General features: G+C 34.1%; 1 protein-coding gene across 1 annotated transcript in view; it reads right to left on the reverse strand.

Moving 5' to 3' along the window:
• Positions 1-8,502: 8,502 nt before the first annotated feature.
• The window catches only part of LOC124355707 (neurogenic locus notch homolog protein 1-like), a 99,118-nt gene continuing 90,770 nt past the window's right edge, over positions 8,503-16,850 (reverse strand). Inside the window, exon 7 of the mRNA XM_046806866.1 lies at positions 8,503-8,741. Within this exon, the coding sequence (XP_046662822.1) occupies positions 8,503-8,741 (239 nt within the window). The remainder of the gene's footprint in view (positions 8,742-16,850) is intronic.

The following is a 16,850-nucleotide window of genomic DNA, read 5'->3' on the forward strand; positions in this document are numbered from 1 at the left end:
TTTTAATGAATCACTAAATGCGTTGCTTAGAACGGCTAGACCAGTTAAGCTAATTCTTTTTTTAATAATAGTTATAAAGTTTTATGAAGAAAAATATCGATGAAAAACAGTTTCCAAAAATATTATATTATTCGGAAAATAATAATAATATTTTATGATACATAATGCAGATTTAACTGACACAAAACATTTTCATCTACAGTTTATCATAGAGGCTGAATCATTTGTTTACATTTGTTTTACAAAATATATAATACACAGGGATTGGTCAGTAGGGTAATGCTGATCCCAAAACCAAAGTTAACACCTAATGTTTTATTCATATTATATCAGGGATGAATTAAACATGTATTAAATTGAAAATACTACACATTGTTAAACCCACCTTAATTAAGTAAAGTGTATACGATTATACACAAGGTACTTGAAAGTGGTCGGCTTCCATAACATTGTGATATGACATTTTTACAGTGGCAAACAGATGATTACACACTGATATGCCTCAATAATCCACGACTACCATACAACACCTATTAAAAACTATTATTTTCAAATGATGCCTGGATTTCCACTCCATCCCTTATACCAAAAGTATTACAAGAGCCGGAGGTACATGCTATTTGTCCAAAGTCTCTTCTTAAGCCTACGTATGTGTATATTTTCTCGTTCGGTATCGCTAATCAAACTAAAATATAACACCAGTAAAAGTTTAGTTCGGAAGTAGACAACAATAATTGCGGAAAGTAGACACTTTTTGATCGCATTTGGTTTCTGACACCGACATGTCTTGATTGGGAAAAAAGGCTAAGCCAATTGTGGAACTGTAAATACATTATACCGAAAGTAAATTTATTCGGCCTTAAACAAACACATTTTCGCCTTGGTAAGCTTATCAATTATATATTTTAAACCGGAAGTATATTACAATGGATAGAAAGTGGTATAAAGGCTACGGACTGTGCGAAGGCACAGGTATATGCTAATATTTTAATTAATTCTTAATAGAATTACGATTGAATTTCATTTCTAAATGCAAACAAATGTTTTTACATAAGAGAAGGTATACATTGCTTGATCTGAACACTATAAAGTATTCAAAATAAAAAAGAAACAATTGAAAATTATTTGAACAATGCAAAGGTTTTACGAACACTATAATTTGGAAATGGTAAAACTTTTAATACTACGACACTATTTTTAGGGCAGAACTTCTATCGATTATTAACTTAAATATGAGATATTTTTGAATGTGTGTGTGTGTGTGTGTGTGTGTGTGTGTGTGTGTGTGTGTGTGTGTGTGTGTGTGTGTGTGTGTGTGTGTGTGTGTGTGTGTGTGTGTGTGTGTGTGTGTGTGTGTGTGTGTGTGTGTGTGTGTGTGTGTGTGTGTGTGTGTAAATCTAAGAATATCGGCTTGTTTCAAAGATAATGATTAGGTTTTCGTACGATTTACAGTAGCTCTCATCACATTAAATTCTAAATTAAACATGTCTATCTGTTGGCAATATAGTCTAACCCCAAGTATCCCCTTTTCATTTAAAACACAGAATATACAGACTCCTAGCTAAGTTACAGCATCAGTTCATGAGCCTTAACGCTTCAAAAAAGGGCTGACCTATCATCCCTAACCTATAGTCAGTATGGCGAATGACCTCCCCTGAACTCCCTAAGGTCGGCTGGGAAAGAATCTGTACTCCAACTACTTCTTGCGCCTCTCTTCACTGAATCGCGAAGCTTAAGGTTACAATTGAGGTAATCGCAACAATTCAATCCTATATCTTATGGTAAGAGACCAATCGGTGCAATCGGATTTTGATTTGGATAACTGTTTAAAATATTATAGTTAGGAATACCTTCCATGAAGGGTGGTCACATAAAACAAATTTTTATTATTGTGAGAGGAATTAGATGCAATAAGCCGTGTAAGACTTATTTCTTACTCCATGGTAACATATTGAGTCATATAGGGGGGTTCACTTCTGGCTGGTTAATACCTTACAGCTGAACCTATAATGGGTAGAGCAAAAGCCGGCGTGCCACTTAAATCTGAGTTACCCTATGGATTTCTAGGAGCGTTACATCACTAACTGCACTAATTGTTGAGATATTGGAGCGCAAAAGTAGATCGATAGGTCTAGTCTACTGCGGAGGTTGACTATTTGGAGTTGGAGGATACTTAGGCGTTAAAAGCAGTTGCTGGCCTAAACATAAAGGCGTGCCATCCCTGCCTGCATTGACTGGAGAGGCTGGTACAGAGCTGGCTTTACCTACATCGCAGGAGACATGACTGATATTAATCTCCAAAAACCTTTCTCATGGATTTCGAAAGGAGACCCTCTACCCTTAACCTTACACATCCAGAATATCTTATCTCTCCTGAAGCAGCTTGAAGGTTATTTTAGGATAAAGTGCAGTTTATCAGCTTCTTGTCCTAAAAGGACAAAAACATATTGGGCGGCCAGCTACTTCAGTGACCATAGTTCCAAAATATCAACAAGCCACAAGTTTGTTAAAATTTGGATAATTTTCTAATCAGGCCCAAATAAAACTACTGGCATGTTTTGAACGTAGAACAGTACTAAATGAGTTTATTTTATAAGCAAATGTATATTTAAGTCTTCTTTATATAAATTCTGCAAACATTTATATCCTTATTCTCAAACAATTTTCTTTTGGTCTCATTATAAGATATCATTGAACGTCGTTGTTAAAACACTTAAAACTCCTCGTGGAATAATCAAAAAATCTTTCTGCACCTTTTCTTAACCTTTAAATTTACCAGTTAAGGGAAAAACCTGCAGTCATCACTTCATCAAAGTTGGGAGTGCCGATAGCCGAGCGATCTAAGACGTTGGACTTTGAGTCTGAGTTAGAGATAGCGCGGGTTCGAATCCTGTCTGTGACCGTTGCACTTTTTATCAGTACCAACTACCTTGTACTGTATCGACTCTCCCTCTTATTCTGCTTGATAAGATCCTCGCACAGGCCAGTGGCCCATGAGGACGGGCAGAGTAAGAGTCTTAAAAGGGGATCGGCTTCTCCTTAAAAAAAAGAGATAAATCTTCGCTATCTCTTGAACTCACTATATAAGGTGGCGAAAGTCCTCCATCTTTAATAATATATAACCAGTTTTACAGGGTTTTTTCAAAGTTACTAGAAATTAATTTTTTATTCTTCCCCATTATTAAGTTATTATGTGGAAGAGAAAGGTTTCAAGAGCACTGAAAATATTGCTGATTTTAGGTAAAATTTTTGAAAGATCTGTAAATTATGAAGCTGGTACTGGCACAACGCCAACATTTCTTAGTAGCTTCCCCCCCCCCACATCTCCCCCAGCACCTATAGCTCTGTAGCCATTTAAGAAATCATAGCCATTTCCCCCTCACATCTTGTGCAGCACCTGCAGCTCTGATGGCATTTAAAAGTTACAGCCGATCTCACAGACACGTGGTTTCTTCAGTCGGCGTTTTTACAATGCCATCATCACTCAAGAGCTTCCCCCACACATCTCCTGCAGCATCTACAGCTCTGGTGGCATTTAAAATTCATAGGCGATCTCACAGACACGTGGTTTCCTCAGGCGGTGCTGTCACAATGCCAGCATTACTCAGGAGCTTCCCTCACAGTTATCGTGCAACACCTATAGCTCTGATGTCATTTAAAAGTCATCGCCGATCTCATGGACACGTGGTTTCTTCAGTCGGTGTTGTGACAATGACGGCATTAATCAGGAGCCCCCCTCCCAAATCTCGTGCAGCACCTACAGCTCTGGTGCCTTTTAAAAGTCATAGCCGATCTCACGGACACGTGGTTTCCTCAGGCGGTGCTGTCACAATGCCAGCATTACTCAGGAGCTTCCCTCACAGATATCGTGCAACACCTATAGCTCTGATGTCATTTAAAAGTCATCGCCGATCTCATGGACACGTGGTTTCTTCAGTCGGTGTTGTGACAATGACGGCATTAATCAGGAGCCCCCCTCCCAAATCTCGTGCAGCACCTACAGCTCTGGTGCCTTTTAAAAGTCATAGCCGATCTCACGGACACGTGGTTTCCTCAGGCGGTGCTGTCACAATGCCAGCATTACTCAGGAGCTTCCCTCACAGATATCGTGCAACACCTATAGCTCTGATGTCATTTAAAAGTCATCGCCGATCTCATGGACACGTGGTTTCTTCAGTCGGTGTTGTGACAATGACGGCATTAATCAGGAGCCCCCCTCCCAAATCTCGTGCAGCACCTACAGCTCTGGTGCCTTTTAAAAGTCATAGCCGATCTCACGGACACGTGGTTTCCTCAGTCGGTATTGACGACCCCCCACCTGTTGCCGTGTTGTGTGCGCGCAGCCTCCGCTCCCATGGCAACCCTCCCCTTTCCCACCTGGACAAACTCTCTCAGTCTCTGGTGGGATGGGGTAGTGGGCAGACACGGCGGGATGTGGTGACGACAGCCCCTTTCACCAGCAGGTATGTTGCATTGGAATAATACTCTCTGGTGTACTACACTCTCTCCTCACAGCGAAAGATGGCTAGAGGTAACCCAATTAGAGCCCCTATTCCCCGCTGAATATTGATATTATTGATGATAATACAGGTTGTAGTACACTGTGTTTTGAAAATTACAATATTTTATCCATGAAAATTTAAGATGAATTAGTAAACTTTATGTAAAAAAATATGTGTGTTGAAAATAGGATATTATTATTATTAGCAAAATAAATCATGTAGTATTGTTGTAAAATAGTTTACTTATACAGCTAAACAAAGTTGATATCAACGTTTACTGATTTATAATTTTCACTATATTAATCAAATAATTTCATTCTGTAGTTCAGAAATAGATAATGCTTATTTATAAATTAAATCTGCTGCATATATTTCTTTTTATGCAGTCAAAGCGTTGTTGTGAATGTTGTAATACATCCAATCAAAAGAGCTGAACATGGAAGGCGAGTGCAAACAAAAGAGTTGGGGCAACTGTTGCTGCGATTGGTAGTGTGCCAACAAGTAGCCTAAGTAAAGAGATATTTTCATCTGCCCCTTGTACGGATTCATCCTCACAAAGTAAAATATAACTTTGATATTATGTGTTTCTCAAAAACATTATTTATGCTACAGCCGTATATAAGTTATGGTTCTATATATGAATAAAAACCAACACATATATATATATATATATATATATATATATATATATATATATATATATATATATATGTGTGTGTGTGTGTGTGTGTGTGTGTGAGTATTACCTATTATTGAGGTAGTATATATTATCCTCAATAGACGTAACAAATTTCTCTCAATTAAGATCTTTAAAATTATATTATAATATAGAATTCATAATTTTATCAAATAATCTGTAACTCAAAATTTACATTTTTAAGGTGAGAGCAGTTAATCGAGTGTTACGAGTCATTAGACAATTTGGTCTAAGTTTAATGAAAATCACACAACTAGAGTTTTCACCGTACTCAATCACCCTAAAATTCATTTAATTGATATTTTAGTAATCATTCCCATTACAATATTACAGCATATAATATTTATAAAACTAATGAATATTTATTCTATAATTGATTAAACTTTGTTTATTTGTTAAAGAAGTTTGTTCAATTCTATCTGGCTTAATAAAGCTACAAATATCCTTTAAACTTAATTATAATGGTTTTCAAGCAAATGTACATCCATTAAATTGTCATGAATGTATTAAGACCGTTGGCAGTGCAAATATCGTTATTATCCGAACCGAAATCAAGATGGCGACGACATGTGGGTGGCTCATTAACACAATACGAACCACCCCCACCCCTACTCACCCTCACACGTGCCGTACATCCGTATCTGTCTGGTAAGTAGGTATTAACCAAAATTCCACATTCTTACTTAAAATATGCAAGGGTTGTTTGTCGTAACCCGTAAAGCAAGAATTAAAATTTACTACAAATTGTATTAGAATTATTAGTTTCAATAATACTTCATATTAAAAGGTTAAGCATGAATTAAAAAGGAATATTATATTTTATAAATAAACCTACCCTCTATACTTTACAAGAGGGCAGATTGAATTGATATTAAATATTATATATATATATGTATATATATATATATATAATAATAATAAAATAATGTATTTTAGAAATAAATGTACTCTCTAATTTTTATATACTTTATCAATTTTGAAAACTTAATGTTCAAAACTATGAAAAATTGAGTTATTACACAATAAATAAGAAGACGGAACACTAACCTACTCATAACTAAAATCTGTAGACCAATATTACGAATTTTATGTATAATTTGTAATTTTATAGCATCAAAATCTGTTTTACTTTATATTTTACACAATATAAATACATCCAAAACAGGTACCGGTAACTTTTATTTTTTATTTCACCATGAATGGCATTACGAGTAAATTATTAATGGAACAATTTTATTTGATATTTGTTCTAAAATGTTTAGGAAATTAAAGAATTTGAGATACAACGATATTTTTTAGTCGATTATTTTACAGTCATAAAACATTCCCCTATACGTACGAGGGGATAGTAAAATTAGATAGAACGTACATTCGTGTTGGATAAAAGTACAGTATTGTATTCAAAAGCCGAAAAAGCTGTCATAGTGCCAGATGAGGTATGTTCAGAGGAAATTGGAGAGCATAAGTAAGTTATACCAGTAAATTGGGACTACGTAGATAAATGTGCTGTCAGGCAGTGAAAGCTTCATGTTTCCATACAATCATACTTGGTGATTTATTATTCTTGGTCTTGACGTACACCATCAGCGTTCCGTATTTACACTGTAATGGAATTTTCGGAATAATAGTAATATAATATATTTACATTACTACAAGTAGTTGATGTCACTAATTCACATAGTATGGTACAATTCCCAAATCCTTTAGGCTCATGTACATCGTACGAATTAACCACATACAGGTAATTATGTTAACATACATCACGCACTTGTTATGACGTGTATCATTCTCAGAACAATCCTTCATCTTCTCTGACAGCTTTAAGATATTTGTGTTCTTTTCTTACTTATTATGTTCAACTTCTCAAACAATTCAATAATAAAACCTATCTTCGACGGAAAGTACTTACGCATAAATTTACCGGCAATGACATGGTTTTTATCCTTCTGGTAAACATATATTTCGTGTCTCAGCTCAAACACCCTAGAAAGGGGGTTATCAAGAGACAACAAACATGAACATTAGAGATAGTAGAATAAAACATTAGAGATCAGATCCTATATTCTTGCACTATTTGTTCAAAAATTCCTACATTTTATTATGTTTTTAATACACTTGATTTGACTGATAACAATTTTAAGTATATCGTACAGTTCCTTAATAAGATGTGTAGTGGCTAATGCTTCACTAAGTGTGGAGTTAAAATGGAATAATATGATATGAAACGTATTAATTAATCTAACTATTGTATATAAATTGACGGGTTAGTAACGTCCTCGCTTTATTAAATTCTAAACTTTATAATAACTCCTATGAGAATTCCATAATAATGTAAGAGAATGAATAATTTGCTCGGTATGCACTGCAGTTAAAACTATTGTAACTGTGGATTAAAAGAGATTAGGCAGAATTTAACTGTGCTGAGAAAATCGAAGCCATTTAAGGTTAATCTTTTGAAAGAAGAAAGGAACACCCTCCGTTTAAAAGAAGACGATTCTAGAATAATTCTACCAGCACACGAATAAAATGTGACTGTAGTTATGGGGATATGTACTGGGTGCTTCAAAACAATGTATACACACTTTGAACTTCCATAGAAAATTTATTTACCGTTCTAAAAAGTAAACTTTCAGGAAATTAGAAAGCTTAAAGTCCAATGTAAAATGAAACGTAAATAACAAATGTTAATACTGTTCAAATTGGTGACCTGCAGCATCAACACAATTCCGAGTACGAAGTCACCACTGATTCTGTACATCGTATCAAAACGTCCAATGAGATTTCTCTACACACCGCTTGAATCTCATTCCAAAGAATGTCTAGGTTATGTGGTTTACGTTTGTACACCTCATCTTTTACTGTGCCCCATAAGAATAAATCCAGTGGTGTAAGGTCTGGAGAGCGTGCTGGAAAACTCGATTGGCCCCCTGCGTCCTATCCACTGGCCCGGCAAATTTTGATCCAGGTAAGCTCGTACGTCCCTGTGATAGTGCGGCGGGGCACCATCTTGTTGAAAATAAAAATTATCATTACCGTATAATGCACGAATGGCAGGAAATATGGAATCAGCAAGCATTGTTAGGTAATTAATACCAGATACAGTACCTTCAAATCGAAAAGGCCCAATGAGTCCCCTTGAAGACAAACCGCACCACACATTTACACCAGGCAAATATACAGCTTTTTCAATTGTAATGTGAGGATTGTCTTCAGCCCAGTAAACACAATTGTGCCTATTAACAGTTCCATTAAGTTTGAATTGGGCTTCATCCGACCAAATGATACTACCCATAAAATTCCGGTTCACGTATCACCATCTCCTCCACAAAATTGCAACCTTCGATCTGGATCGTCGTCACTTAGCTGTTGCACCAGCCTTGGAATGTAAACACGATACTTGCCTCTCATCAGAATGCGTAGCACGCTGCTAGAATTTACATCACTTTCACGTGCCCCTTGCCTCGAAGATTTGTTAGGAGAGCGTTGAAACAGTTCCAAGACTGCCGTTGAAGACTCATCAATTGTAGCTGTTCGAGGTCGACCTGAATGACCTTTATGCACATCACACACTGTTCCATGAACTTCGAATTTGTCTCGTATGGCGTGTAATTGTTAATCTTGAAGGTGGTTCTGTATCATAATCCCTTCTCCACTGTCTTTGAACTTCATTTACATTCTCAAACTTCCAGTACCACTTAATAACCTGCTTAAGTTCTTCAAAAACTCAAACGTACGTCCGCCATGTTGATATTACAAATTCCAACTAACAATATAACATAAAGGGATGATTATGCTGCCACCTGGCGAAGAAATATAACATTAGCCTTGTAGAGCGGGAAAACTACGATAGTTTAAAGTGCCTATACATTTTTTTGAAGCACCTGGTATTTACTAGTATTAATTAACCAAATTATTTAATATCTCTCTTAGACACCTAACGAACCGTATTATATCATTAATAAACGAACCGATCGGTTCCACTCAGAGATAGAAGTTACGGTTGTGATAAAGAAAATTTCGGTTAATTCTGAGCGAAAACCGCATCATCACACTGCTATTTGGGTTGCTTAATGTGCAATGTGCTTTTAATTAAGTCATCCAATCACACCTTCTGTTAGCTCTTTGGTTTATTAATATATAATGCTGGCAAATCCTTTTCCAAATTTTTCAGGTGCATTAAAATTATTAAAACTGTAAATGCGACGGAAATTATTTACTTGTCTCTTCTAACGTGAATCGCTTTTAAACGAATTGCCACCTCCGGAAACAATTCAAATATTAAGGAAACGACATTGGAATAAAGAGCGGAATTTAACTTATATAGGCCATTAATCAATTTATTTCTGTTTCTACTGTATTTTCTACTAGCGAACGGACAAAGCCACAAGAGGTTACCATTGTTACTTAAAATAGCATAATTATATAAGGAAAACTTTGAGAAGATGCTTCTGGAAGAAGCGCATAAGGAATTTACATAAGTGGTTCTCTAAGTAAGCTATGTATGGTCCGTTAGCCGTACGGTAAGATTTAACAAAGATGCAGAAGTTTGAAAAATAGGCTATTGCCATTATTAGGTCTAATGAAAACGAAGAATCTACACGTGTGGTTAAAATGGGTATAAAGGAAACCAAAATACGCTGTTAACTATATGAATACCCAATACCACGTTCATGACTCAGAACAAAAGATTGGATTTTAAATACGTCCATTAAACGTGTTATATTCCATAAAGGCAACTGAAATGAAGAGATGGAGATATAAAACAAGATAGGGCAGAATAATTGGTAGACCTGAACTACATGTATCAATAAAGCCTTTAAAATGAAAAAGGAAAGAGAAGTGTCAGAATGTAGTAAAGTTTATTAAGTTTAAACCAACATGAAAAAAGTTGTCTAGTTTCTTTAAACCTAAGGAAAACTGATTAATTAGGTAGGATATTATGAAGAGATAATATTTAAACCTTATTCAAAGCTACTCAACAATCAATACAAGTTTGAAGGTATAAGCAACAGAAATTATTATATTGCATTTACCAGAAGCATATATGATAATGTGTTCTAAATATATTTTATTCTTCAATTAGATTTTAAAATACTTTACATCATTTAGACTATGTCAGACTCTTTACGTTAAGATGAAGCAGAAAATTCTGTGTTTGTTTAGTTTAGTATTACTTTAAAAATGATAGACAATGAAGTTCATATAAATTTCAAACTGCATACCCAGTGATTGAACATCCTTTATATTAAAAAGAGCTGTTACTTGAAACTGAAATGCTCAGAAAAGTTTAGTCATCAACCACCTGACTCAAAAGAGGCTGAACATGCTTTTGCTGCTATTCTAAAATCTCCTAGCAAACCAAAATCGACTTGAAAAGTATCCTTGTGGACTATTGTACCTAATATAGTGCATAGAATAACCAAGAAGCATCATCTGAACTTTAACAACCAGAGTCCATACAGTACTTCTAGATAGCCCACACAGAATATTGGAGTTTTGTTCCATAGCGATTACGAAACTGAAAATGGCATCTTTGTTTAGAACTTCCAGTCAAGTCTACGTCTTGTAATGGTTCAGTAAATAGACAAAATATTAACTACTACAATACTGAAATCATGAGAGAACTTTACAGATTGGGTAGCTCTGCCTGCTAATGAAGTTCTGAGAGGACAATAACTGGACTTAGGTGCCATGAAGTGTTGTGCGTTTGCATTAATCCACATTTAACACTTTATGAAATGCAGACTTGCATATTTCAGCAGGATCGGACCGTTCCACACTATACTATAGAAGTAATAAATAATGTAATAAATACTCACTTAGTTGAACGTTGAATTAGAAGAAGAAACTAGTGTATGAATTGGCCATCTAAATCACCAGATATTTCGTGACTTTTTTATGAGGTTATCTAAAATAAAAAGTTTATTGCCACAAAATATAAACCGATGATAAACGAATTTCAAATTGAATAAATTATATTTGTAGGGAATGAAACGTTTATATCATAAAGCAGATTTCATAAGCCATTACTTCTATATTTTACTGAGGAAACTACAAAATAAAAATATTTATTAAAACCCCTAAAACTAAACTATTGCGGATCTCAACGTATATATTTTTAAACCAACCTTTGAATATGTTTCCAACGTTATTACACACTTACTGGGGTATATTCATTGTTTGCCTGTTCACAAAATGTCAACGTCTTATGGAACAGTATATGCTTTAACATTGGTCATTTATACTGTATATAAATTTATGAAGATGGCTATCACTTATACGATGTGTAAAACTGTCGTTATCTATTACTTCAAAAGTAAATTTTGGTAGTTTAGATGCTGCATTACACAGCATATACTAATATAGAACATAAAAATAAATAAGACGTATTTTGGAACGTGAATTTGCAGCCAGTATAATTTGGACGTTCTCATGTAAAAGTGAAACCACCAACTAACGTCTTAGAATGACGTTTTAGAATGAGTTTTCGTTTGGATAACTATAACTAAATAAATTAGATGTAAACAAATGTTTTCTGCTACAATTAGTAATAAGACCTAATGTATAGCATTCAGTGCCTACTCACGAGACGTAAAAGATGGAGACAACGGCCAGACTGTATCTTTGTGTGTCATTTCTTTTATAAAGTTGATGGACGACGAATGTTCTGAAGGGATAACAGGATTTCAAAATTTTTCCATTTTTATATGTTACAAAAATGCTCAGTGTTTCATAGCAATGGAAGACTTTCAAGGGATAACGGAATGAATCAACGTGTTTAGGATTCTAAAAATTTCGTAATTTAAACCGATGTTCGGTATTGAAATATAAGTAATATATTGTATTTATTACCGCTCTCCTGTACATATGGCGTTCTCAACACGCGTAGTAATGTATGTCCATAAAGACATGTCACACTTTTAATTGATTATAGCTACTCTACTACTGATCACAGATCTATGAAACATATATAAATTAAAATTCGTGTTTATAAAGTTTTTTTTTATCATATGAGTTATCCACTGATCTCATCTGTGGATAACATTTCATACAAAAACACCATAATGGCAACTTTGTAAAGAAAAGTTCAGTATATTTTGTTCAGCAAAGTTTTATACTGTGATTTCAGTTTAGTGCGAGTATCGTCGAATGTTTCATGAAATTCCCTTTGACAGACGCAGCATTTAGTAATGGGATGACGCTAGGGAACAGGCGGCTTATTAAACAAAACGTGGACAGGAAGCTATAAACAGAAGATCATACCGTATAAAACATTCAAATCCGTTTTGTAAGAAGCCAAAAAAAGTTTGAGAGGTAACGTGGACGTGTGTTGAATGTCCGTAAGTATATATGTCACAAAGTGTTCAAGACAATACTTATATTGAATTATTGTTACAAACCTCAGCTATAGCTTGCTTAGAGGGCAGATGACAAATTAAAGAGAAACTTTAGACATTGGTGTTATTATTCAGTATGAAAACGGACTGGATCCACATTATATAAACCGAATTGTTTTTAGTATTGAGGCTACATTTCACTTCACTGGAAATGTGCTTCGTCATAACGTTCGTATATTGAACACTTAAAGAACGAATCAGAGCTGCGATTGGATCAGTTATCCTAGATGTCCTGATCAAAATATGGAAGGAGAGTTCACTTGGACGTCTCCAGGACGATTCATGGTGCTCATTCTGAACTCAGATAAACGGACTTAAAACTGTTTAAAGTACTCTTTAATCGTATGTTATTCATTCTTGTGCTGTATATACTTTTGTAAATAAAGTTATTTATAAATGTGCACACTGTATTATATACTATTATATAACCAAATACTGATTTTATACGGCAAAGCATCTAGCAGACTGACTGTAAGCCTTTCAGAAAGTTTCCTATCTTGGATTCTTTGATCTTCCCTTTCATTTTCCAGCTACTAACCACCACCATTATTCAACACTGTTCACTTCAACGGCACACAACAGTCCTTTAAGCCGCCGGAAATAAGCTGCCTCTTTAACAATGACTCTCAATGGTATTTATATTACTGAAGAAATCTGAACTTTCGTAATAGTCAGTCGTTATGTAATTTAAGGTGGCGTCAACTAAGCCAGTTACTGCAATATTGTCAACAATGTTAGATCCGAAAGTTCTAGAAACATTAGACTTTGTTAATATAATCGAGTTATTCATGTGTACATTTATATCAATCTCACCTGCTGCAATATGAATACTTTTTAAGGTCTGCGTAACAATGACTTTTGTGCGTCCTAAATAGCTTAATTTGGCAGCTTAGACTTACCGTTGTTCTTTGAATGATCTATGCAAACCAGTCAACTTAAACTCATACCAGGCTCGAATGATGATCCTTGCTGGTGATTGTCAACCAAAGTGTATTCTAAACCTTACTTGCATTACAATTCCTAATTTTGTTTCATTGTACCATTCAACATATTGTGCATTCATAGTCGCTGCTTTATTGTATGTTATATTTTGAAGTTGAGGAGGTTTGAGGAACACCAATGTAACAGCTGATCTTTTCAATAAACACTAAAACCCTTTACAGAGACTACTGTAAAAATTTTTACGATTAAAATTATATAAAATTAACAGTCTAAAACACGGATGTTTTTAGTCACTGAAGCTGTTTAGGTTTTTATACCACGTTGTACTAGATTGATTTTATACTTTGTGATATCATTAATTTTATGTATGCTTGTTGCCAGTATTCTTTCTATTTCACTGTATTATAGTGACAACGTAAGTCCAGGATCAGAGGTATGATTTCTAAGTTGTACGAGCAAAAGTCGCAACATGCATGAACAACTTTGTAACATTATGTTTTCATTTCTTAATGTTCTATAAAAGTACGATCTTTTGTATTTGTTTTGAGCATTTTTCATTTACCTACTCATAAAAGTTATCAGATGGTTTTAAACATAGTTAAAAACTAAGAAGGACTGGCATAAGCTGAAGTCAATCATAATAAAATGTTTCTTTTAGTTTAAATAATGATAGGCTGATACTTTGTCTGGGCAGTTGTGTATCAATGGAGGTCCCGAGACTTTCTGGTGCACAGAAAAATCTCAAAATAGAATCTCCTCCTGTTCACAAGCCAAGTCCATGTTTACTTTAGGGTATATCAAATGGTAATAACATTGAGGCTACAAATATGTATATTTTAATGACTCCAAAGAATGTAAAGAAGTCTAAATCAAAATATCTTGGAATTGATTGATAGGTATAAATAATTAATTAAAATTATATTATCATATTTTTTACTTATGGTATTAGTTAGATTGATGATGAAACCTTTGGTTTTGAAAGGCCTCATCCAAAAAATAAACAATTTGGAAAAAATATTGTTTTCATTAACATTTAGCAATATTTAAAGAATGTTCCAATTGCTCCAAGAGGCTTAAAATTAGTTAAATTGGTTGCACTGCCTTTTACATTTCAAGAATTGGAAAAATAAAATAAAATGTTCCATATCATTTAACCTTGAGTATTTTTCTGTGTATCGAATATTGAAGTGGTTTTAGATCTTGAAGTCCCAATCCGGCTTAGATCGGGGTAGAGTGTGGTTTACCCTAGTAGTGAATACTAGGTTCCCTCGTAGTTGGAAGTAGGTCACACCAACTTCCACCCCGCAACCTACACTTTGGGACAACTGTATGTTAATATCAACTCCCTGCTGATGAACTCTGATGTGGTTTGCCTTCATGAATCATGGATCAATCATGAATGAACAGTTGTTGCTCACACTAGAATATTACAAGCTGATTCTTCCTTCAATACATTATATACAGCACAATTGTATTTTAGATCACACAAACATAAAAGCTGCAAAAGTTTGGTGCTAAATAAATTCATAGAAGAAGTTAAAAGGAGATAAGTTCAATAATTAACGGTTGGAATAAATACAAGATAAATACAATTTCCAATAGTTTTTCACGTAAAAAGTGTTTAAGCTAAAGCTTAAAACACTTACTCTCAGTACTGTAACGAAATTTAAAAAAAAAAACTATATTTATCAGTGGAAATGTTACTCCAAGAGGTAGGAAGTCATACGAAACTTCATAAACTTTCTGTAATTAACATGGATACCCAAAATCGTTTAATAAAACACTCATTCCATAGAAACCAATTGATTAGATCATAACACATAAAAAAACTCATATTTAGGTAAGATATTTTAATATAAAATTATACAAAACAATACATTTAATAACAAACTTCCTTATTTATTGTTAACTTAAGCTCTACACTTTAATTATTTAAAGACTTAAAGAATAGAGTATTTTTCCAAATTTATTCTGACAAATATATTTGTCAACCTTGACAATGAAAATCATAAATTCGTTAGAATGTACAATAGAACTTATAGAATTTATATTGCTTCTTAGAAACATTTGTATTTTGTAAAGAATCGTAAAGTTTTGAGAAAGATACTAAACTTTTCATGCATGGAAAATAAAAGAAACATGTAAGGTGAGGTTGATATGGACTTGTGCGAGATGTTCTTAAAACCCGTGGAATCAGTTTTTAAGAGGTGATGCATCTATTATCATTCATGACAAAAACTATAAAACATTTTTAATATTTATTTTATACATAAATATTCTTTGCTCAAAGTTTACTAAGGTGGATTGTTTGAAAGGATAGGAGGATTTAGGACATTTTCCATTGTTTTGTTACAAAAAATATAACACTTTAAAAAGTTTTTATGATTGAAATCCACAACTGTCAGAATCTAATACCAATAGGCTGAAAGTGGATTGCACATATAACTTAAGAAGTAAAAACCATGGCAATGGAATGCCACTCGAAGAACTACGTAATACCTGACTGGTACACCAAAAGCATGAACAGAATGAATAAGCTGGAGAGAATAAATTCAAGCGATGTCACTACACATGAGCAAGAGCACAATCTAAGAGTCACACACACAGAGGAAGACGGGTCTATTTTACACCTGAAGCAGTGGGTAAATTTCAATCCTCGAAACGGAATGTTATATTTTTTAACATTCAACGTTGGCAGATATCCATATTTTCATTTTAACAAGTTACAACATTTTTTTCCAAAATCCAAAATTTCCAAAGCTATTTATGAGACAACTTTAGTATCCAATTATTCGTTTTAAGTTTTATGAAGGAGGACCAAGCTTTCAGTCCTGAGGCAAACAATGGCCCCCAACGAAATTAACTTGAAGATTCTTTAAGAGCAATTAGGCCACCCAATAAATCAAGCCTGTTACTCAGTTAATGGATTCTGGAGTGGGTGACTAATTATGAAAAATGTATTTGCTTAGAGTTAAATTTTATTGAGTTAGTTTTATAATATTTGTAATAAAAGCACTATGGTAATGTGTAGTTGTATTACTATTTTTATAATATTAGATACTCGGTAGTATATACTGTATGTGAAATTTTGTTCTTTTAAAGCTACAAAAATAAATGAAGCGAAATTAAATCTTTCTAAATCTACAAATAAAGTAAATAAGATGTAATTACATTTTATGCTGGAAAAAATCCAGGTTTGAAGTTTAAGTAGATTACGTAAGTGGGAATTTGATCGAGAAGCTTATAATTACCAGGACTTGTGTCTTCGAAGCCGATCTTGACTCGCGATCAAGAATTGTTTGTCTAACAGAT

Source organism: Homalodisca vitripennis, chromosome 2 (genome assembly GCF_021130785.1).
Source record: "Homalodisca vitripennis isolate AUS2020 chromosome 2, UT_GWSS_2.1, whole genome shotgun sequence".
NCBI classification, from domain to species: Eukaryota; Metazoa; Arthropoda; class Insecta; order Hemiptera; family Cicadellidae; genus Homalodisca; species Homalodisca vitripennis.